The sequence below is a fragment of the Brienomyrus brachyistius genome, chromosome 18, assembly GCF_023856365.1.
Source record: "Brienomyrus brachyistius isolate T26 chromosome 18, BBRACH_0.4, whole genome shotgun sequence".
NCBI lineage: Eukaryota > Metazoa > Chordata > Actinopteri > Osteoglossiformes > Mormyridae > Brienomyrus > Brienomyrus brachyistius.
In genome coordinates this window covers 20339869-20363690 of record NC_064550.1, presented here as the reverse complement: position 1 = coordinate 20363690, position 23822 = coordinate 20339869, and the positions used below count along the sequence as shown (strand labels likewise).

General features: G+C 44.8%; 2 protein-coding genes across 4 annotated transcripts; one reads left to right on the top strand and one right to left on the bottom strand.

Moving 5' to 3' along the window:
- The first annotated feature begins 1769 nt into the window (after nucleotides 1-1769).
- On the top strand, nucleotides 1770-8566 carry bicdl2 (BICD family like cargo adaptor 2). Of its 2 annotated transcripts, XM_048983333.1 has the most exons (10): nucleotides 1770-1884; nucleotides 2665-3253; nucleotides 4565-4780; nucleotides 5891-6007; nucleotides 6505-6651; nucleotides 6827-6973; nucleotides 7204-7278; nucleotides 7483-7565; nucleotides 7947-8061; nucleotides 8174-8566. In XM_048983333.1, the coding sequence occupies exons 2-10, from the start codon at nucleotides 2945-2947 to the stop codon at nucleotides 8342-8344; spliced, it is 1380 nt and encodes a 459-aa protein (XP_048839290.1). In that variant the 5' UTR covers nucleotides 1770-1884; nucleotides 2665-2944; the 3' UTR covers nucleotides 8345-8566. The 2 variants fall into 2 exon arrangements, with proteins under 2 accessions (XP_048839290.1, XP_048839289.1); XM_048983332.1 differs by lacking the exon at nucleotides 1770-1884 and having other exon boundaries at nucleotides 1931-3253.
- Nucleotides 8567-8586: 20 nt separating this feature from the next.
- crfb12 (cytokine receptor family member B12) lies at nucleotides 8587-22288 on the bottom strand. Of its 2 annotated transcripts, none has more exons than XM_048983335.1 (8): nucleotides 22190-22288; nucleotides 14812-14996; nucleotides 13722-13845; nucleotides 12631-12809; nucleotides 12240-12382; nucleotides 10821-10983; nucleotides 10150-10271; nucleotides 8587-9775 (listed from the first exon to the last, which is right to left on the bottom strand). In XM_048983335.1, exons 2-8 carry the CDS (start codon nucleotides 14870-14872, stop codon nucleotides 9188-9190), a joined length of 1380 nt encoding a protein of 459 aa, XP_048839292.1. In that variant the 5' UTR covers nucleotides 14873-14996; nucleotides 22190-22288; the 3' UTR covers nucleotides 8587-9187. The 2 variants fall into 2 exon arrangements, with proteins under 2 accessions (XP_048839292.1, XP_048839291.1); XM_048983334.1 differs by lacking the exon at nucleotides 22190-22288 and adding an exon at nucleotides 18926-19136.
- Nucleotides 22289-23822: the final 1534 nt, after the last annotated feature.

Here is a 23822-nt window from a genome sequence, read left to right as displayed (position 1 = left end):
TTTGGGGGAGTGGCATGTGTCTTGGAGGGTTGGCCCTCGGTGCCTATGATTGGAAGGTAACTCCCAGCTAACAGAGATGTTCCCAGAACTTTAGCCAGTGTTATGCGGAAGTCTTCTCAAAGTTGCAGAGAACATTCTTCCTGTAACATTAATGGACGGTATCTTCTATGTTTCACATTTTAACTAAGGTTTTGTCAATGTCAACATCAGGGAAAACTGGATACTTTCAACATTTCCATACCTTAATTGTAACATTCGGTACATTTTCCCAAAACAAACACTTGCCAGTGAGGCTGGTTCAGATCCTAAGTTAACAGAATGGTTTCCTCACTGGCTTCTTTCGGAGGCCCATAAGCCCCCAGCTGCTCCAGTGGCTGGCTGACCGCGCTTCCTCAACTGAACTTCGCTTTTGGGTAAAAGTATGCGCTAAATAAACACGTTTGTTTTTGTTTGTTTACAAGGTGACATATAAGATGTAAAAATGTCTGGGATAGGGTCTTGTTCTATCCCCCTTCTCACTATTTTCCTAGTTTTGCAAGAACTACACACACACACACACACACACACACACACATATATATATAATATTGTGTGATTTTGGGGATCATTCATTCATTTCTATGGGAAAAATGCTAATGGTAACTATGATAATCCCATCCCCTATCCAGCCCTAACCGTAACCATAAGTCACCAAACAAAATACAAGAGTTTTTGCATTTTTAGTTTTTCATTGCAGACATGGATTTCTATAAAATGGAGCTATACCTTAAGGAAACTGGTCCCCATAAGGTAAAAAAAAATAGGTATTCATCACATTGTGGGGACATTTGGTCTTCACAAGGTAAGGTATACCCGGACCACACACACACACACATATACATATATATATATATATATATATATATATATATATATATATATATATATATATATATATATATATATATATATATATAGGATTTGGATTGTTCTTAAATTATGGATTTACATTCCAGCAAACATGAAACATTGTGTAAGCTTTTTGTACTGCATCTGTACACCCAGCCCTGCAGCTACACATGACGTCCCTCTTAAGTGGACAACCTGTCAACCTTTGTCGCAGCACGTCATTGACTCACTGTATCTTTCTCTAAATCCTTTCAGTTTTCATCCGTAAAAATTCACAAACAATTTTCCTTTTCTTGCAGTTTGGGATCTTCAGAATTCCTCAGTGAAAACCCATGTTCCTAATGGAATAAGTTTAAGAAAATGGACACTGAAGCATATGAACTTAAAAGTCCATTTTATTAATCTGTAGCACATATAACAAACAATTATATACACTTTTTAAACAGCTAATTACAAGTAGGTAATGTTTCTCTTCACTGGAGTTTTTTAACTGTACAGCACGTCCAGCTTTTACATTGTGTATCTTGGCTGAGGTCACACTGGTCACTTCCTCATTTTTACATGTTTTTCCCTGCTGCAGCCACTAGGTGGCAACATGGAGCACACGCCCAGGAAAGCCAAAATCCAGGAAGCAGCTGCGGCAAAAATATTGTCTTCCTTCTCCTGGCTTCATGTTCTCCCCTCCCTTTGTGCCTAGGTATCTATGACCACCCCCCTCCCCCCACACACTAATGAATTAGGCTGTCTGCATCCCCGCTACCTGGGCGGTGGGAGGTATCGCTGGCCGTGCTTTCGTCACAGTCACGCTGACTGACCGCCCCCAGGCTGAGTGAGCTCACCTGCGTGACTCGGGCCCCGCTCTCCTCCCTTTAGGGGTGGTGGAAGTCGCCACCCACATGGGGGCGGACTTGGGAAACAGGCTGGGGGACGGACGCCTCACGGCTAGATACCAGGTCGACGCCGAGGCAGAGACAGCCGGCTGCTTACTGTATCCAGGTAAGAAATGCACAGCATGAGGATCCAGGGTAACGGATGAACACACGCACATCAGAGGATTAGCTAAAAACAACTTTAAATATTCACTATTTCTGGTAGTGTCCCAGAGCTTGTGCATTGGCTTTGGTGATGGTAAATACTGCATATGAAAGGTGACAGGCGAGAGGTGTTTTCACATGGAAGTGGTGGCAGGAAGCACTTGTCTTCATGGCCTGTCAGGGGCAAAGACAAGGAACTGGGCTCCTGTGATGCTGAAGTTGAAATAGGAGGCAGCTGATGGTCAGAAGTGTCAGTCTCCCCATCTGCCTAGAGTCTCAGTAACAGGCCGATGAGACTATTGGGAATATTATGTGACAATTTAGCACCTCGGTAACAGGGCGTTTAATACGAAAACCTGTCCAGCAGACAATGAGGGGTGGAGTGGTAAGGAGAGCCGAAGACTGCTGGAATTCACGAAGCCTCACTCCTGCCACGCACGGAGAAGAGGCACAAAAGCCATCAAAGAACACGATCTTCGGGCTCGATCAGATGACATTAGTTTTGCCTGGTTTTTTTTTTGAGCATTTTCACGTAACGTGTAGTGTGTTTAGGTGTTCGTTTGACATGTATGACTTTCTATTTTAAGACGGCAGGCTGTGTTTGCAGGATCAGCAGGGGCGGGAAGAGAAGCAGGCCTAGGAGCAGGTGGAAAGGGAGTGGAGGAACAGGGAGGCTAGAACATGGAAAAGGAGAAACCTTTTCCACACTTAGATATTGACCTGGAATTTGTGTCACCGACAGGAAGTAGCTGGCTGTAAACTGTGACAACACAGACTGTCTTCGTTCGGAGGCTCAGTGGGTCGTAATGTCACAAGGAAGTTCCTGATTGGCCTGATGCATCGGGAGTGTGCTCTACAAGTGCTGACCTGGGACTGAGCTCATCAGGAAGGGACGGGGGTGTTGGTCAAGGCCGGAGTGAAGCCGACATTGTCGCAGTGAGGCGTCGGGACTCACTGGACCGCGGAAACCACAAAGCTGGTGATGATGACGGCCTGCCTGTGACATCACAGCGGTTGGCGTCATGTCGTCATTGTCACGGAGTAGCGACTCTTCCAGGAGAGACAGGATGGCCTCATCAAACCTGGAGGATTCCTTCTTCCCTTTCTCACCATCATCCCAAAACACAGGATCCGTGATCCACCCAGCATCCGTGCACGGATATGGACCCATTCCCGAGCCTGAGGTGGAGCGGTCGGGTCCACTGCGCGAGGACAGTAACCCGCTGCTCCTGGAGAGGGACCTGATCCTAGCAGCAGAGCTGGGTCAGGCTCTGCTGGAAAGGAACGAGGATCTGGCAGCTCAGCTGGAACTAAAGGAGAAGGAGGTTGAGGTGGGGTTCTGTTTTTAATCTCATGAAATTTACATATCAAAGAGAATCTGCCTACAGGAATTATTTCCCTGTTTATCTACAGAGTCCCTTGTTACTTACAGAAATTCTCCCTAGTGGAGAACAGCAGGATATGATAGACCAACAATGACGGCAGATCTTCATGCGTGAAATTGAACATTAACATAGTAGGATAAGATCGGCCAATCAGTCACCAACTTTGGTCAGCTGGCTGGCGTGAGATTTTCAATTCACGGAAGGTCTGCACACGCATTTACATGTTTATAACAGTTTTATTATTATTTATTGTACATAGTCTGCTTTGGATGCAGCTGATTTTAGTCGTATAATGAAATAATATACATTTGTTGGAAGATTTGTTGCGTGAGAGTCAGAAAGCGTGAGTGTCATGCCAGATGTGCGAGAGCTGGCAACCCTAGATAATTCTACCCCCGATCACCAATTTTATTAGGGATGTAGCCCATAAACAATATCTATATTGTTTATCGATATATCTATATAGACAATATCAAAGTTTGCATTATCCTGCTCCTGGATGGCAGTACTAGTGTTTCAAAGAGTTATTTCTTAGTTGGGACTGCACACATTCTTGTAAAACTAGGGAAATATTAAAAAGGGGGATAGAATGACCCCATCTTACCCTATATTATGAATTACTATTATGAATTAGATAGACTTTTGGGGGCAGCATGGTGGTACGCTGGTTATCACTGTTGCCTCACACTTCTGGGACTTTTGTGTGTGTATCTGTGTGTGGAGTTTGCATTTTCTCCCTGTATTATTCTGTTTTTTTCCTCTGAGTTCTTCAGTTCCCCCGAAGTATAAAACATGCTGAAGTGAATTGGAATTGTCTGTTGGTGTGGATGGCAAGTGTGTGCCCTATGATCGGTTGGCGCCCCCAAGTGTGTGCCCTATGATCGGTTGGCGCCCCCAAGTGTGTGCCCTATGATCGGTTGGCGCCCCATCCTGGGTTATTCCCAAGATAGGCTCCAGACCACTGCAGCCCCGCGTAGGAACAGCGGGTGCAGACAATGGATGAGTAGATGAGCTTTTGACAATCTAGCTTCACTATTAGCCTTCAGGATCCCTGGGAAGCACCTGTAAGATTTTTAGCAGAGTGTCAGAGCAAAAACAGGGAAGACTGGTAAGAGATGACATCATATTTATGTACAGCACAAAAAGCCACACCTGTATCGGTACCTGTGGAAGGTCTGCATAGGGTGTGTGTATGTCTCTCTGGAAGATAATGCTAGGAGGTGTGTGTGTGTGTGTGTTTGTATGGTCGCATCACAGGCGCTACAGCAGGAAAAGTTTGAGCTGCAACAGCGACTAGACGTCCTGGGGCTGGAGGGGAGCCAGCGGGAAGCCGAGCAGCTGGCGGACATCGCTGCCCTCCGCGAGCAGCTGGACCGGCAGCTCAGGCAGGCCAAGGACCGTCGGCAGGAGGAGAGCGAGCAGCTCAAGCAGCTATCCAGTCACAACCAGCGGCTAGTGGAGCAGCTGGCAGAGGTGACCAATCAGAGCGCATCGGGGCACTATGCTCCGGTGACATCCCCACAGCAGCGAGGGGTTCATGGGAATTTTACATACACAAAATTGTTTTGAGGGCAGAAGCAAAAATGATTGGTTCAGAGAGTGAACCAATCACATTATAGAGGAGGTGGGTCCAAGCAATTATATAAGATATATAAGAGGCAGAGTCCAAGATATATGATTGGTTGGTGTTCGACCTCCTCTACAACTCTGAGCCAATCATTCTGCCCTCAGAACATTTTTGTGTAAGTAAAACTCCCATGAGCCGGTGGGGGAAATCTACGCAAAACAGGTTCCAATTTTCAATTCAGTTGAATTCAAATTTTTATTTAAGGGTAGCAAATGAAGCCAAATTAATTATTTGGGGGGGGGGGACAAATCCCCCATGCCCCCCTGGTTCCTCTACCCCTACATAATTCCTTTACTAACACAGTTTCTCCAAAGAACTTCATAAATTATCAACAACCAAAGTGGCACTTACTGACATTTTAGGGTAAGAATCATGTAAGTGTATAATGAGTAAGAGCCAGAAGACAACAGAGAACGGGAGACAAAACTCCGTAGTTTGATGTAGGACAAGAAAAAAAAAAACCCTGTAAACCCAGTCGACTGCCCCTGTAAGTGAATACTAACAATCAACAAGACACTTCCAGTTTTAAGAATATATTATCAACCAGTGGGACAATATACTTAAAAGTCACTTTGTCACATCTAGAAAGAACACCCATGTGACTCGTCTTGTGAATAAAACGTCCCAGATTTAAGTGACATGAAATGCTTTGTTCTCGTCACTCTTCTTGTGGAGTACTTTCATCACAATTCAGTTGGGCAAGTCTTAGACTTGTTTGGATGTATGAGTGTCAGGTGCTTATAGTGATTTGCACATCAACATCTTTTAAATACCTGAATAATACACCCCGAACTCAGGAGCAGCACCGGTTTCTTTTTGATCCTTCCTTCTGGTTTGGAATGAGGATCAGCAGGTCTTGTCCGTCGTGCCTGTCAGACGCAGAGCATGCTCTCGCCACGCTACTTCTCCCCGGCCTGCCGCTCACCACCTCCCTACTTTCGCTCCCCCCTTGCCAGGCGGTGTCGGTGGAGCACAGCCTGCGTTCGGAGCTGCGGTCCCAGCGGGAAGAGATGGAGGATGGGAGCCTGAGCCGCTCCATCAGCTCTGCCCGGCTGGACAGCCTGCAGGCCGAGGTCGGCGTCAGTTGCCGTGCAATTAATCTCCATGGCAACGGAACCCCCACACTCTAGCTGATAATGACCCGTAGCACTTTCTGGTGGAGAAAAACCCATGTAGATCAACTTTTTGAAGGTGGGGCCCTCCCACAAAGAGTGTTTTTCAGGATTAGGGGCCAAGACGTGCACAGGCACGGACTTACACACATGAGCGATACGGCAGCTGTCAGAGCAACATTCCAAGCTGTTGACTGGAGTTAATTCCCAGCTGAGCTATGAGGCAGTAATTACCATAGCAGCTAAGGGCTCAAAGTCATGCCTCCCAAGGAGGTTTAACATCCATGGCCAATTGCTTAAGCGGGACAAGTTCGATAAAGGTGACACAACTACATAAGGGGATAAAATTGCATGAGGGTTTTGGGTGAGGGCAGAAATGTGTAAAATAAGCAGAGCTACATGTAATATCATATGCAAAGCCCCCTTTTTGGATGTATGTTCCTCTGTATTCTCTACAGAACAGGGTCCTTCAGGAGCGTAAAGTCAATGTGGAGGAGCGACTAAGATCCATGCAGGAGGACAACAGCAGGTTGCGGGTGGAGCGGGACGGTCTGAGGGGAAGGGTATCGGAGCTGCAGGCCACGCTAAGCGAGAGGGACGGGGAGGTGAGCGTGGCGGGTGGAAAGGGGACAGATATTTAACTTGGGCTAGTTAAGACCCCACAGGCAGAAGGCAAAAAGGTTTCCTATCAACGGGAAGCCAAGAGGTGTGAGGAAAGGAACTTCAGGTAGAGTTAGGGACGCGGCCACCAGTGACCCACACGTGTGTTGCTTTCTGCAGCTCGACCAAGAGCGCAGTTCGTCCTTCCAGCTGCGTACGCTGAACCACACGCTACAGCAGAGGATTCAGGATCTTGGGGGTGACGTCACCTCTGGGGGAGGTGCCATATTCCCCTTATCCCTGCAGTGTGAGATTCAGCAGTCCCAGGTACAGCCTGTTGCTTTGTGCGGCTCACAAAAACAGTAAATGGCTAATTTTCTAGTCTCCATGGCTAAGGGCGTCTGCCAAATACTGTAAATGTAAATGCATTTGTATCTGTGCCCTTTTCACCCCTATTTTCGATTACGCTGCACGATGTGTTCATGACGATGTCTGATGTGGTAACAGTTAATGATCTGTGACTGTGATTTTCATTAGTGGTCTGTCTGTCATTCTAGGCCAAAGAGGCTATTCAAGTTCATTCTGAAATCCTGCAGGAGAAAGACAACGAAATCCAGAAGCTGAAAACTGAGGTCTGATTTCAGAGACTCAGAGTATCTCCCTCTTCTTGAACCCCTTGTACAGTACATACATCGGTTGTATCAGAAATCCCCTTTATATCCTACCTGGATTTTCTGTAGCGGCCTACTGTAGATCGTAAACCTCACATGCGTCATCCCGGGGACGCCAGAAGGTGTTGTTTTTAGCTGACAGCTGTGTTTGCGAACTTTTTGCAGCTGCAGTCCAAAGATGACGAACTGGAATCTCTTAAAGAGGAGCTGCAGCCTTTCAGAGAATCTCCCGGCAAGCCGAGTTACAGGTGAGGACTCCGACCTCTGCTGAAAGGTCGTAAGGCGAAGGGCACGAACATTGATTTGATTCGAGAATTGAACCCTTGGGAGGCTCATGCCCCTGAACCCTTGGGAGGCTCATGCCCCTGAACCTTTGGGAGGCTCATGCCCATCTCCTCACAATAAAATTTTGCTGGGGGGGGGATGTCTCCCATGATGACAGTTGCAGTCTGTCCGATATTAGCCATCAGGATCAAAATGTACAGAAAAACGAGACAAATTGCTAAATGGTGAGAAAGAAATAGAGGAGGTTAAGCCCCCTAAAAACTGCGTGTGATTAGATCTCAGTTCCTGACACTGGCGGGCTCAGACCCAGCGCCTCTGAGTGTTGTCTGTCATCTTTGGTATAGCACTCTGGAGTCGGAGCTGGCCGTGACGCAGCGAGAGCGCGACTCACTGAACCAGCAGCTGCTCAGCACTATCAAGCACAAGGTGATGCTCTCGAAAGAAGTGGAGGCCTGGCAGGTAAACATCCCACGCCGGCTTCTCGGCTGAAGCGCGTGCCGCTTTCGGCTCGAGTACCAGCCCGGCGGTCTTCCCTCCCTCACTGGCTCCTTCCTCCCTCCTCGGCTTACAGGAGGACATGAGGCTGGTGATCCGGCACCAGGTGGAGCAGCGGGAGGAGAAGCAGAAGGAAAAGAGAGGCCTCAGCAGAGACTCCCGCACCAGCAAGTCCCTCCGCATGCGAGGGGAAGGGGGAAAGAAAGACAAAGGAGGCTTCTTCTCCTCATTCTTCAGTGCTGACTGAAGGCTGCCACCTGGTGGCGAGGAGGACAAAGTCCTGCGCTCTCATTCAAATCACTCTCCTTGCAGGATAATTACCACCAGAGTAATTTAGATGGCCTGTTTCTGTATCAAAGCATGTAAACTTATACATTTTTAATTCTTTTGTTATTAAATAATTATTATTAATTCATTCATCCATTCTGTTCCACTGTACCTGGCCAATAAAGTCAATTGTTTCCAAACAGATGGCAACCCTCACCTAGATATAATACAAATATAAATATTTTTTTAATATGTTTCAGAGTTTCCTTATATACATATATACATATGTTATTAAATCCATTCCATAGCTCATTCCATATTACATGCTACAATTTCTGTTGAACAACAAGACAAAGGGTACAGTTTTCTTCTTGTCCTGACTGCACAACACAACCTGGGACCGCTGTCCGTACAGTGTGTCAGAACCATACCTTTCCAGTGCAATAGGCACCCGATTATGGGCAAGAGGTCTATGAGAAGCAAAGAGCAAATCAGCCACAGTGCGAACTGCGGGAGATCTCAAAAAGCGATCTCCTTCATTTGAAGCACACGCTCCCCAAGGATCCAGTCCGTTGGACATGGTCTCCAAATCATGCACATCAGTCCGTCAGCTCCTTCCCAGCTGAGCCTACTGAAGAAGCTACTAGGTGTCTAAGACAGAAGTGGGCAACCTTATCCAGGAAGGGCCGTTGGGTTCGCGGTTTTTCGCTGCAACTCCTTCATTAGACTACTAGTTAGAGGATTGATTTGCTGAAAAGTTCAGCAGCTGACCTAAAGGTGATCCCAAAAATCTGCACACACGCTGGTCCTTTGTGGACAACGTCTAAGAGATTGGGACCACAGGATCACGGGCCTCGTACCCGCTGGGGAAGCTCAGGAGAGGGCTGTGGAGTTCTGGTGGTATGCGAAGCTCTGAGGGATCTGGCTCGTTCGGCAGGCCACCCTCATCATCGCCGTCCTTCCTCTGATAGCTCTCATGAGTTTTATCACTCTGGGTGTCTCTGAGGCCCAGGACCAGGCTGTCCAAAGGTACATCATGGACTAGTAGCCAGTGTGCCTGCGAGGTGGCATCCCCCTCCAGTTCATCTAGCGGCAGCTCTTGGCTGTGGGTGGCCCCCCCGAGGTCACAGCTTAAATTATCATCCAGGACCTGGCGGTACATGGACTCCAGGCTAGGGGACCGCGATTCTGCGAGTCCTTCGGCTCCCGGTGACAGCAGCGAAGCAGAAATGTCGCTCTGGTAGAGGGATGTGCCCCTTGCGGTATAATTCCAGGAGGAGGCCAACTTCTTTGCAGGTGGTTCGGAGCATCCCCCCATTGAGGTCGAGAGGGCGTGCAGATCCAACAGCGGGGATATCACCTCCATGGGCAACGTCATCGTTGTGACCATGGACTTCATATCACTGGGATCCTGTTCATCAGAAACAGAACTTAGTGCTACTTTCATGACAGTGGGCTCCCCCCCCTCCCCCAGCAAAGGCCTCACTAAAGCTAGTAAAATTCTCCTTGAAAAGCTGGACATGACAAAAAAGGTGCACAGTTCAAGTTCCAGGATGGGATATTCACTGTGCTTCAATAAGCCTTCAGGAACATCTATAAGCCACAGATATTTAAAATAAAAACAAGTAATGCAACAAACAAACAAATGGGATAGCTGAGAACTTCTCAGCGAGAGCATTGATGATATCAGTCGAGTACTAAAGCATAGTTGGGGGAAATGGTGTTCTCACGTTGGAGAACGCAGAGGGCTTACAGGCTGGCTGAGAGTGTGGCAAAGTGGCTTACCAGCGACATGGGCATATCACGCACGGCATGCTTGGGCCTTGTGTGATAGTAGACGGCTGCCAGGATCAACACTGTTAGTGGCCCTACCAGCAGGAAGGGCACCACAACCTTTAGGTATTGCCCTGCATAGAAAGAAAGAAATTCAAATACCCTCACAATAGTTCCCTTATTTCCTTCTTAGACGTTAACTCTCTAAAAACACAACTTTAAACAAACTGCAAAATTTGCCCTGTTTTACGAGAAAAGAAACATTACTATCAGGGGCACTTCAACGTTTTTTAGTGGGGGGCACAGGAGGGACCAAACCCAATGATATGTGACTGGGGGGGGGGCACTCTGAGGGCCAATGAGTTTTCAGTGCCTAGTTATGGCCAAATGAAACTATATGAATCGTTTGCTGTATTTTTTGACCCCAGTAGATGGTGCTATTGGTTTGCTTTGGACCCTTTTTTGAACAAGAAGCACCATCTAGTGGGGTCAGAAAATACAGCAAACGGTTCATTAAGCTTCATTTGGCATCACTACCTGTGCCCCTGTGGCCCAGCCTCTATATTAGTAAAACAGAGTTTGTACACTTTAATAATCAACATAGAGGAACGCAATGCTCTCTCCCTATCCTCACAGTATACACAGTAGGATTCTGGGAAGGCAGCACACAAAACCTCTCTCACCTCCAGACCCCGGCACTGGCAGTTCTAGGGAGACACACCGCTTTGACTGCCGGTGGATCTGCATCTGCTGTTTGTGGAACACCGAACAACTCACGCAGTATTGCCCTGGCGGCAGCTGCGTGGTGGGGAACATCCATGGCGACACTGCTGTGCTCGACACCACCTGTGCAGTGACCCAAGCCACATCACCACAGCCCCTCTGGCAGGCTGAACATGACCCACTAATATAGAGTATCACTACAGAAACATCAAAATGACCATCCCATTCATTTTCCAACAGGATTGGGCAGGCTTGGACCTATCCCAGACTGCACACAGCACGAGACAGGTGCACACACCTAACATCTGGATGTCATCGCAGTCAGCACACACTCACACCCTACTGGCAGTTTAGAGCTGATGATGAGCCTAACTGCATAACTACATTCAGGACCATGTAAAGATGGCGAAAACGATGCATCGTGAACCATTTGCTATATTTTTTGACCCCACTAGATGGCAGTCTTAGTTTGCTTTGGGGCATGCTTTGAGCAATGTTTTGGACAGAGAGCACCATCTAGTGGTATCAAAAAATACAGCAAATGTTTCATGAAGCCTTGTTCCGGCCATCACTAAGACCATGGGAGAAATACACTAAGACCCAGTGGAATCCAGCAATACAGAGAGAGAACATGGAGACTCATGCAAAGACATAAGGACGGTGGGATGCAGCGATTAGCGTCAGTGCACAGGCATCAAGGTTCACGATGCGACTGCCTTGATACAATTGCACCAGATACAATTTGGAATGAACTCTGGATGCATCTCTTATAACATCTTTGCGTCAGTAAAATCTGATTTATTAATATATAATTATTAGCAAAGGCCCTATGCTTTCATTTTTTAGAAAGGTGACCAATAATTTTTGACCAATAATTTTTTCATTTGGACTGATTGGGGGGAATCAGTCCAAATAAATCCAATGCATCCAGAGGGGGGTCTGTTTCTGCATGTGTACCATACTGAATTGCATCGCATCGTTTCATGTCGCATTGAATCTCACTGCATCGCAGTAGCAGTGAATCATATAGTACCGCATTAGTAGTTGCTTCACACGTGTCTCTAATGTATTGGATCATTGGCAATGCACTGAGATGCGTATCGCTTTGGAAGTGGGGGGTGGCTAGACATCTCAGGCCCCCTGAGAAAATGTCATCTTGGGCCCCTGCTTGGGTTGGCATTTTCAATCGCTCGGTTGTTTTTGCTGATCAGGGGGGATTTTGGGTGCCCCTACAAAGTGCCGGGCCCCCTGAATCCGTCATGACATCCATTCCCCTTCGACCCCCCCATTGTATTGGCCTCAGAGATGGAGATGCATGCATGCCGCTGCCCAACAAACCAATATGGCAACCATGACCATAGCATGTACTTTTTAATTACCAGAACGCTTTCATCCTGGGTGACCTTCGTTATGTTGATGGAGTAGTTAAGTTGGGACAACATCAACTCCAGGTGGTGCCACATCTCTACACAGATGAACTGGTTTTGGACAGACACCTTCAGTTGAGGCGCACTAATAATTGCTGTGGAGACACAGACGATATATTCATTAAGGGAAAAAATAGGCCTCTTTCCTTCACACAGTAAAACCTTTCCTGTTACGATATTTATGTTTTGCAATTAAAGTAAAACTAAATTTCCATACAGGGTTAAAGCATTTGCAAAGAGTGTTTTTTTTTTACTGCTCGTTCAAATTTTACAGATCATCACAACGGAATTTTAATCGCTAACTGAAATCCTGCATCGGAGTGTCCGCATCCGCAGAACTCACAGTCTCCGTAGGGCTGGAAAGAGCGCGGGTACGTTTCTTCGGCGCTTTCTGTCCCCGAGGCGGCCACGATTTTTAAGAAATACTGCTTCATGAGCTCGTCGGTATCCATAGGGAAGGTGAAGTGGCACTGAGTGCTGGTCTTCTGCGTGCAATTCTCGATCGCCGTCCACGAGCACGTTCTGAAACAAAGCAGGCGTAGCTGCTCATAAGGATCACCAATGCACCCTTTAAACCACCATAAGCATATTGATTGTATGGAATATTATTTAGCACTATACAACGTAGAATATAATCATTATGATATTATTAAAAAGTATGCCAAACACCCATGATGTAATCATTACAATGTAATCATTCCAATGTAAACAACACAATGTACTCAACTGAGTATGTATTTGCACCTTTTGTTAGTCTGAGATTCTGTTAGCTACTTCATGTTAGTCCTGAATCTATGAATATCCACTTTTATTAGTGTATATTTCATCATTATGTTAAAGGACAAACATATTATCAACCTTCTAGTTAGACAATGTGCAACAGGCTGAAGCTGCCTTGGTTTACTACTGAAGGAAGGGATTCGCCTGAGTTCACCAGAAGTTCACGGCTGAGCATTTTTAAAAAACCAAGTGATCGCGCCACCATTATGTTCAGCCGAGAGACCAAACGGTAAAAGAGATGACTGACAAACTTATCACCTAGGGGTGTGGATTAAGGGAAAAAACAATGATTGTGAATGGCTGAAGGAATGATGATGCTCAAGTGACAAGATTTTGTTAAATGATAAGAAAAAATGGTGTATAACAGTATTGGACACACTTTAAGTGTCCAGCCTTGTTGTAACTTCATTGTTGCAATAAAGACTGAATCTGGATGCTACACAAGCGGCTTCTGACTTCGGGGAAGGAGAAAACCACGACAATTTCAGTGAAGCGGATGCTACATGAGGCTTGGGGGTTTTCTTAGAAAAAATATATATGAAAAGAATGTATATATTGCTCTTTAAGAAATGAAACAGAAACAGTCTAGCAGCAGTGAGAGTTTCAGTGTCTTTTTTTTGGCTGTTTTAGTGGCGTGCGTCCAGGCTCTCTCACCCACACTCTTGAAGCTCCACTGTGAATCTGGTGTCAGGTAAGTTCCCTTGGGCATGGGACCAGTGGATGTAGGCCTGAAAGTCCAGCAGATCCACAGTCAGATTCTGCGGCAGTGACAGCTCACCTGCAGAATATACAAAAAAGAGAGAAAGGTTCTATGTGTTCGCCTCCTGAATACAGGTAATGAAAAGATTCACTCAATAGCTCAGGGGTCTCTGCTTAAAAGGGGCCTCAACTAACCTTGTTTGATACAACTTTAAACGTAGAGTTACCACCCACCTCGCATTTAACAGGACATCCAGACCATGTCACTGACCCCCCCCCCCCCCCCAACAGGAAAAATTTAAATTATACCATTACAGAAAACAGCAGGGCCACCCTGACAACTGAAATAGCCCAGGGCCCCCCGATAATTGAAATAGTCCAGGGCCCCCCTGATAATTGAAATAGTCCAGGGGCCCCATGATAACTGAAATAGCCCTGGGCCCCCCGTTAATTGAAATAGTCCAGGGCCCCCCTGATAACTAAAATAGCCCAGGCCCCCCCAGATAATTGAAATAGCCCAGCCCCCCCCTGATAATTGGAATAGTCCAGGGGCCCCTAATAACTGAAATATTCCAGGGGCTCTAGGGGGCCCTGACAACTGAAATAGCCCAGGGTCCCCCTAATAACTGAAATAGCCCAGGCCCCCCCTGGTAATTGAAATAGTCCAGGGGCCCTTGATAACTGAAATAGCCCTGGGCCCCCCCGTTAATTGAAATAGTCCAGGGCCCCCCTGATAACTAAAATAGCCCAGGCCCCCCCAGATAATTGAAATAGCCCAGGCCCCCCCTGATAATTGGAATAGTCCAGGGGCCCCTAATAACTGAAATATTCCAGGGGCTCTAGGGGGCCCTGACAACTGAAATAGCCCAGGGTCCCCCCTGGTAATTAAAATAGTCCAGGGGCCCTTGATAACTGAACCTCTAACCATGTTAATAGCTCCCTGCCTGACATATTTCTCCTGTATCACTTCTTAGGAAACTTTCAGTCATATCAACTTAAACTACACCTGAGCCGTAAGACTTTCCTGCTAATCTGGGGTCCGTACCTGTACAATTCAACAAATCAAAGAGGAGTACAAAGCCAATGGCAACAGGACTCCAGGTCATCGTGTCCACAGATGCACCAGGAGGACCTCGAGTTATCAAACCGTGGTGGAAGGGCACGCCAACACCATCTGCCTTAAACAGGTGTCTTCAAGCAGAGTGGAGGCCATCCGTATCAGGAGGTTCTCTGGAAATGTTACAAAAGTTATACTTACTTTCATGCAAAGCGACATATAATTCAGAAGACAGGATCACACAGTCCTTGGCTGATTAAGAGCCTTGCTCAGGGGCCCAAAAGAGAACTCAGTCTGATCCTGGGATTCAACCCAGCAACTTTCAGATCATTGACAATCTGGTGAGTCCACCACTTACTTTTCAGTAAAATTATTTTATTAAAGCATAAAAGGCGACAAGTTTCTGAAGATTCATGGATGGTTGTTTGAGTACAGATGAAGTTTTAGTACCATAGATGATTCTAGACCGGGGGGGGGGGGGGGGGGGGGGGGGGGGGTTTAGTCATGCTATATTTTGTTTCAACCCCCCTGAGAAATTATCATCTTTAATTATTACAGTGGTAATTTATAAATATAATAATATAAATATTTACAGTGGTAATTAATAAAATCAAGACTATTCCCACATACATCGTATCTTGACTACGTAGTAAATGCTAACGGAATACAAATGGATCAGTGTAGCTCACCTCATAAGCTGCTTTCTGGGCTCTTAGAACCTCTGCCACTATCTCTCAAACCTTGGTTCCATAAAACCAAAGATTTCATCATAGATGTCCCCTGTTCTGAAGGATCAACTTCCACGTGGCAGTGGCTAGATTCTCAAACCAAAGCTAAATGGGCTTCTTACTATGTTACCATGTTGATTATTAGATTTTATTTTATGGCCTACGGGAGGTACGCGAGTTCATTTGTCTTCATTCCCATACCATTTGCCTGAGCAAACGTCTCAGCCAGTGTTTCTCAGCCCTCTCCTTGGGGATCACCAGATAGTCCACATTCTTGCTCCTTACCATCTCCCAGCACAGCTGTACCTGATATCCAGCATTCTTCATTGCTTGAACGTTTGGTTCAGATGTGCTTGGAGCTGGGAGGGAGCAAAAATGTGGACTGGCTTGAGAAATACTAGTCTAAACCTGCTGCCACTCCCACCATTAATTTCCCTATGAAAATGACCTGTTTCTGTGCCAGTTCCATATATGCCGTTTGTAATCTCCTTGATTCCTAACATTCCCGATCTGAAATACTTGGCAGACAAGGAAGGCTACAGATCAGAGACAGACTCTTGGGTACCATCCATCCATCCATTTTCCAAGCCGCTTATCCTACTGGGTTGCGGGCGGTCCGGAGCCTATCCCAGAAGCAATGGGCACGAGGCAGGGAACAACCCAGGATGGGGGGCCAGCCCATCGCAGGGCACACTCACACACCATCCACTCACACATGCACTCCAACGGGCAATTTACAAACATGCTGTGGGGGGAAACCGGAGTACCCGGAGGAAACCCCACGACGACATGGGGAGAACATGCAAACTCCACACACATGTGACCCAGGCGGAGACTCGAACCCGGGTCCCAGAGGTGTGAGACAACAGGGCTAACCACTGCACCACCATACCGGCCCTTACAGAGCTAACCACTGCACCACCATACCGCCCCCTATTGGGTACCAGCATCAGATATCTTGGATCCTTCCCTCATCAAAAAGTTCCCACCCCAGATGCAAGCAGCATCATTCAGTATCGGGTTCCGATTGTTGGCAGGTCCTGCCACAAACACGCAACAGTTCATGGAACATTAAGTGGGTAATTAGCTTAATATATAAAAGGTTAAGTAGGGGATATACCTCTTGCAGCAGCTGAGGAAATACAATTGAAAAATCAGAAGGGGACTTTATTGTCGTACCAGCTATACACAAGTATGCAGTGGCACGAGATGCAAACACGGGGCTTGGGCATGGCCCACACGTGACACGATGGAGTGTGGTTTTAAAAAAAAGAAAGGAACAGGTGATCCGGTTTTGCACAACAATGATCAATCTGTTCTGAGTCTAATCGTCAGAATCTGCTGTAGATCAAGCACCATAAGAGAGAAGGTTAAACGGGACAAACCAAACCGTCAGGTCTGCAGAAAGAATCTCCGATGCTAACCTGCCCACCCTCCAGGACCAGGGGGGTGTTCCACGTAGCAGGATTTCTCAGTTAGCTGGGTTAAAAATGGTGTTGTTGTTGTTAGACTCCAGAGGAAGTTCAGACAAAAGGGTCTAGAAGAGCCTCAGTTTATCGGATGTCAACATCATATTCTAGATCTGATTCTACGACATTTGATGAATTCGTTGTTCACAACAAAATCACAGTCACCCAGCATCAACTATCCATTCATTGAAGATGTTTTGACAGGATATGAGGACTTAAGAAAAACATATTCTGGGACAAAAAAGATGCCGACACGTGAAAACCCAGGATGGAGAGATGACTTTAGGTTTCTTTTTGAACTCTGCGAGGGATATAACTTCTACCAGGAGACAGGAAAATGGCCTCAATGGAATTGGCACAAGCTGCCCTCCCTTCACAGTGCCAGATGGAATTCACGTGCAATCTTTGCACTGATTGCTTTTTATCTCCTTCCGAAATGGAGAGATCAACTCAAAACTACTTGTGACTTCATCGCAACTACATGGGCAAATGCATGGTTTTCAAATCAGCACTATTTGGAGGACACATACAACGAGCCGCATGCTGCAATCTCCAAACTGAAGTGTCCTATGGCTTTAAAATCTTTTACCAGTCATTGGGTAAAGGACCGCTCGGTGCTTGATGTGCCTCGCTCAAATATGGTGGCCGAGTGAGCAGTGAAGAAGATGGAAGAACTACGTAGCACTTGCAAAACTGGCAAATATCTTAACAGCAAGTTCATAAACAGTAATTCACAAATTTAAAACTTAATTTGTACTTTTATGCATGCAACATTCGTTCGCAAATAAAGGCTTTGTTTTGATACTTCAGCCTAATCTCATTAGGTGCGGAAGCTTTTTTCACAACTTGACAAATTAAAGGTCATTTTTGAAAGTTGTAGGTAAAAGTTCATCAATTGCCACCCCAGCGTTTTAAATTTTTAAAAAATCATAACCCTACCCTGTACTCATCCCAAGCCAGAAAACGAGTCAGGAAATCATCACGGACCTTCATGCCTGGACCACACCCTTTTTGAACATCTCCCCTCCACCAGGGGCTACAGATAACTCTGTGGCAAAACAAATGGGCCGAAGGACAGTTTTTTTTCCACAAGCTATCACCCTTACGAACAGCTGGCCCAGTCACCTCAACTCAGTAGTGCTGTTAACCTCTGACGTCCCATTACCATGCAATTCATCATTGGTGAAAATAACATTCATATTGTACATATTTGTATTTTATCGTGTTTTTTTAAACTTTGTGTACAGTTGTCAGCCAAACATGAACATTGTATATATCAACATATCAACTGAAATTTATACACCTGATGTCTTGTCATACCTGTGTAGTATGTATGAAAGCTACTAACAATTGGAGACAAAATCCCTGTGTGTGAATATACTCAGCCAATAATCCTGATTCTGTTTCGTTTGTCGTTTAGACATTTAAACCCATGTACTGTATTTCCCAAGTCTCATTCCAGAACTGCTGGCTTTCCCATGTATAACTTTCCCTCTGTGTGAATTTTGGATTACCCTTCATTGTCCTGTCTAAGCCTAATCCAATTTAGCCTTGCCTATTGACACTGTGTGTTGCACTTGTGGTTTTGGACTGATGACAACAAACTTTACAGTTCGATCTATATTCGGCTGAAATGCTGCACTAATACAAATATAATCCTCTGAAATCTCAAACAAAATTTTTGAGCAGATTTTGAATTAGGCCAAAATATTTAGCATGAAACTAAAAAGTCTTCAGGCACTGCTTATTAGTTATTAATTTAATTACACAGTATGATTGTAGCTACAATAACCTAAAACTTCCTGTAATTTGAGCCACTATTTTGTCCTCAGTCATGACTCTACTTGCCGTTTGCCTGATACACTGAGATAAAATCATTATTTTAACTTTAACAAACATACTCACCCAGTTTCTTGAGGCGTCGTTTACAAACAAGCAGCGAAAGGACCTTCATGGAATTCTCGCAGCACTGTTTTGCTTTGAGTTATATCACACGTCTCCAAAAACGTAAGAAGAAGGGCAGGTTCTCAGGTGAGGCGGAAATGAATCACACATAAGGGAGTTCCTTGTCAAGCGTAATAGCTGCAGACAGGTTATGATGTTCCATCTCCGGTAACAAGTCCACACTTAGCGCAACTCCTACGTGAAGATTATATTGGACTTTTAGTGTCAAAACCTTGACATAAAATTGGGGGGGGGGGGGGGCTAAAGAATCAGTGGAATAGTTCATACTGTACTACCGCAAGCTATCCCACCCGGAGGGCAAAAAATACATTAGAAACACCAGACCAAAAAATACCTTTACTTTGAAATGAGTACGATCCCTCAAATACAATTACAAACACAGCTACAAGTATACCTCTTGTTAGCTTCAATGCCAGTTCAGGAATATTTGGAAGCTACAAAACAGGTTTCACGGTTATCGTTGTGATATGCAAGCTTTCAAAGCCTCGAGAAGCTAAGAATCCCATAGAGCTCAGAAGCTGGTGCCTGAATTGCAGGTGAATCCATTACAATGTTTTTGAGCCCAGTGTGAAATAGGACTGGTCTCAAAAATCACGGCCGCATGCAGTTCTAGGGTGTTTCTACAGTTTCTACTGAAAATTAAACAGTGCAAGTCCAGTGGATGAGCGGAAATGGTAGAAAGCTAAGCTCTAAACTGGCACAAGTTATAAAGAAGTTTAGATTTAACAAACACTGAAAAAATTATGTTAATTTCAGAGTTATATAAAAAAAAGGGAACAAGTAACGGGTTTTTTCGACAGCAATGATAATAAATTAAGCCTTGAACCTTGATGCAAACAATTTCTACAGATGGAGCAGACTGTTACTACACCCTCTGAAGAATTATTTTGACAATATTGGACTGCAGGAAGTAATATTTTGCTGTAATAATGGCAGGAAAAAGGTAATTAACTGGAACACAGAAAGGCCATTATATATTACACTTAAAAGTGCAGGTCATTCCTTTTGAGAATTTGCACAGAAAGCCAATGTGTCACCGCGTCCCATTTCCCATAGTATCAACAGGACAATAAAAGCTCAGAAACGTGAACCATCCAGAACCACAAGGACCACCACAGCATTTTGGAGACGGGCCTGACCGCGGAGTCAGATCCACAATTCTACAGCAGCAGCTTTTAGCCCAATGGCATTGAAGACATGGGTAGTGAACCTGTGAGATTATGCCACATAAATGAGGCATGCTGGGATACGTTTCCCACAAGCATAGTTGCTAACCATGTTAGCAACTTATATAGTTGGAACAATGCAAGTGAAAGCAAAAGGGAGCTTTTGGAAAACGTGCCTCTAATGGTTTGTATGCATCGCAATGCATGTTACCTTTCATGCAGGTGTTTTCAAATTAATCATGATGTGAAGGTTCGTAATCACGAAACGAACCGAGTTACTAAGTTATTTGTGCCCCCTCAAGTAAAGCGTTACCAAATATTTATGTTATTAAATGTATATCAAGTATGATACAAATACATGATTCCGAAAACATTGTTATATTCATACATTCATGTTGCAGAAAACTGGCTAAGACAATAGCACCCTGCCACTGGATTCTAATGAAAAACAAGGTTGAGATTAGCGTTATTTTATTTCATATTTATATCACAGATTTATTGGAAACCAATCTGGAATGATTGAAATGTTACTTAGCGCTAAGATAAACCAAGAGAGTGGCAACCCACACAACTCAGAACTATCTTAGAAGAAGAAAAAAAATCAGTAAGCTTCAAATCATGCAATGGCCAGTCTGTCAAAGCGCACTAAGCTGGTTTGGAATGAAGCGGACAGAAACTCGAGAGCACAGCAAAACATTTGTGGCAGCTCTTGTAACATTTCTGGGAAGGACTTCCTCTGATTTTCATTGCAGCAAAAATGCAAGTGTGTCCAGCGGTTACTTTCATCTGTCAAAAAAAAGTTAATTGTGTGACACAAAACAATTCCATGATCTTTTTTTTTTATCTCCAATTGCTTTTTTGTTCAATGCTTTAAATTTCGGAGCACGCTGGGGCATTTATGTGCATAAATCTCAATAAAAACTGGGAAAGTGGAGGTGTTCAAATCTGATTGGGACACTGTGACTCGGCACTTAACCATCTCTCCTATTTGACTCTCCCTGCCGGCCCCAGGAGGATGGGCTCCCCCTTTGAGTCTGGTCCCTCCCAAGGTTTCTTAATTCTTGGGAGTTTTTCCTTGCCACTGTGGCCTTTGGCTTGCTCACTGGGGGCTTTGGGTGCGGATGCTGTAAAGCACTTTTGAGACGATGTAATGTTGTGATAATGCGCTATACAAAAATTAATTTGTTGTATTCGTTTGTTGTTGTTCTAAAACCTTTGACCGGTAGTTTATGTCAAACACAGACAAACACTGGCAGAGAAAATAAAAAAAGTGTCCACAAGCTGAATTTCATTGACACTTAACAGGACAGCTGCTGAGTACCGGAATATCATGGCCTGAAAATTCCTAAATAACTGAATCAGCACCTCTTGTACAAACTTGATAAAACTGTCATTCTGACGTGCCTAATTTTCCACCACATATAGATCCGCACTTGTCTGACAGCATTCTAGGCAGGACTGCTGTGTGGTCCCTACTCTGTATTAGGCTGTTGACAGTAATATATTGTTAGGTATGTCTGCTATTGTGTCCTGCCCAGTAGATAAACTGTTCCCTTGACACCAAAATAAGTTACATTCCTCTTCCAGTGTCTTCCTTCCAGGCAAAAGCTAAGAGTGAAAACCATGTGAACATGAACCTAATCACCACCTGAACGGCCTCTTTCTGCAGGCTAATGCCCTCAGAAATAAAGACCCATGCAGAGCACACTGGCACTACCCACTTATCGTAAGCTTTTGTGTTCATACCCCGAAGTTGGGCTCCAAATCTGGTTCTAACCCTTACTTCTGTCTTTGTTAATTTATTTTTTGCACATTTCAATTTCTGTCTGTACTTTTTAGTTTGCATTCGCCTTTAATGTATCCTAATCATATACCTGGTGCCATCTGCGGCGAAAGAGATTCCTCATATTGCCCGTAATTGACCAAAACAATGGGACTTTCATTCCGACAGGGTTTACAGAAACCGTAAACTTGTAAGCTGTTCAAGATCAACTACTCTAAACATTGAAATGCTATTTAAAAGCCTTTGTCTACTTACCTGATCTCCAAGTTTTTCAGGCGGCTTAGATACACCCAGTGTATAAATACGGCTTAACCCCTGTCAGTAGAGGTCTACTTCTCTCACAGGAACCTACCAGACAGGAACTCGCCTCATACGTCGAGACTTTCTTCTTCCTTATCTGGTTGCCATGCGATTCTGCATTCCCAGAGTACAGCGCACCTACAGGGACTAATTACCAAAGTCTTTTTTCTGCCAATCAATGCAGAGAAAATGTATTTTTAACCTTTACAGATCCTTGGAAGCATGCGGCAAGGCTCATGCTTTAATACCAATACTTTTTCCAGATTACACAGACCGTCATTTTTCTCCATTTTCAGACAGGTCACCTGTCCTGAAGAGAATTTTCACTGCTAGTCGGGAATCACGGGTCCATTTCGGTGACGGGCGAAAATCTGACACCAGTAGTTTCAGCTTTATTAGATTCAAAATACATATCAACTTGTCGTTAAAAAGTGTGTTACATCTCGAGTCTAGTCGCAGTGGGAATGAACGGGAATGGAAATGCCGGCCATTGTGACAAGCAAACAATAAAACATTTCTCATATGCTACTTAATGTTTTACGGGAAATTAACTGATAGGCAGGTATGCATTACAGTGCATTTAAAGGTTAAATAAAATCTGCCCACATGAGTCACCTGAAAACTCAAAAAAATAGAATAATAGTTATGATGTAATTCCCTGTTTTATTTGCATGAATGGAATGTTACCCTGAATTTTTTGCAAACAGCTGTATTGTGGACTATAAGGAATTAAAACTGGGCAAAGTATAGTATGTCACAAAAGCCTCAAATATTAGGAAAAACTTATGTCATCTGCATAACAAATTGCCCTATTCAGAGCATGTTGCAATAATTACACAAGATCCATGTGTACAGACATTTTAGAAAGTCACATCATTGGGTTTCTTGCAATTCAAACCAGTAACCTCCTTTATGGTCACTGTTCGGTCACCAAGCCTGACCTGCCTTTCCCAATGAGTTTTTGCGAAACTCCGGGCGCCCTAAACTCATATTGGTCCCAGAGCGAAGGGCCGCATCCCACTTCCGGGTCCAGACCTGGACACACCAAGCTGCTGGTTCAGAAAGAAAACCCCAGTTCTCAGAATGGAAAGACTGGGTATCGCTGGCACCATCCAAAACCGCTTCCCTTAGATCTTTGAGAAAAATCTCAAATAAAAAGTATTAATATGACACTTCATTTGGAGAAAAAAAAAATCATTCTGAGCAATTAAGGTCGAACAATTACGTTTCCTCTGAAGTCCGATTTTTCCTAATCGTCTGCAACGTTGCCAGTGTTTTCAAAGACACAGACTTACAAAGTTAACCTTAAGACCACCTAAGATGTTACTCGTGAAGCGACAGACTTTAAGTGACGCTGCAGTGTAACGACAGCCCCAAACCAGCCGCCCTGTTTAGAGGTTTGATGTAAGCACCATAAACATACAGCCCCACACTTCATCTGGGCTGCTGTAGCCGCCCGCAGAGTCCTTATTAACAGTGGATGCCGAGACATGTTATCAATCAGTCAGAAATTTTACTTGAAATGACATAAAAAGCCAGAAGCTATTATGTATCTGCCCATTAATTCGTACTAACGGAGTAGTCGTTA

What these genes read in the sequence shown, in the direction of transcription:
- bicdl2 (XM_048983333.1), top strand. Translation starts at nt 2,945, where the DNA reads ATGTCGTCATTGTCACGGAGTAGCGACTCTTCCAGGAGAGACAGGATG. An exon ending in TAAAGGAGAAGGAGGTTGAG is followed by an intron (nt 3,254 to 4,564) that starts GTGGGGTTCTGT and finishes GTCGCATCACAG; the next exon opens with GCGCTACAGCAGGAAAAGTT. An exon ending in TGGACAGCCTGCAGGCCGAG is followed by an intron (nt 6,008 to 6,504) that starts GTCGGCGTCAGT and finishes TATTCTCTACAG; the next exon opens with AACAGGGTCCTTCAGGAGCG.
- crfb12 (XM_048983335.1), bottom strand. Translation starts at nt 14,872, where the DNA reads ATGACCTGGAGTCCTGTTGCCATTGGCTTTGTACTCCTCTTTGATTTG. An exon ending in CCCAGGATGAAAGCGTTCTG is followed by an intron (nt 10,984 to 12,239) that starts GTAATTAAAAAG and finishes GTCACTGCACAG; the next exon opens with GTGGTGTCGAGCACAGCAGT. An exon ending in GCCAGTGCCGGGGTCTGGAG is followed by an intron (nt 10,272 to 10,820) that starts GTGAGAGAGGTT and finishes CTTTCTATGCAG; the next exon opens with GGCAATACCTAAAGGTTGTG.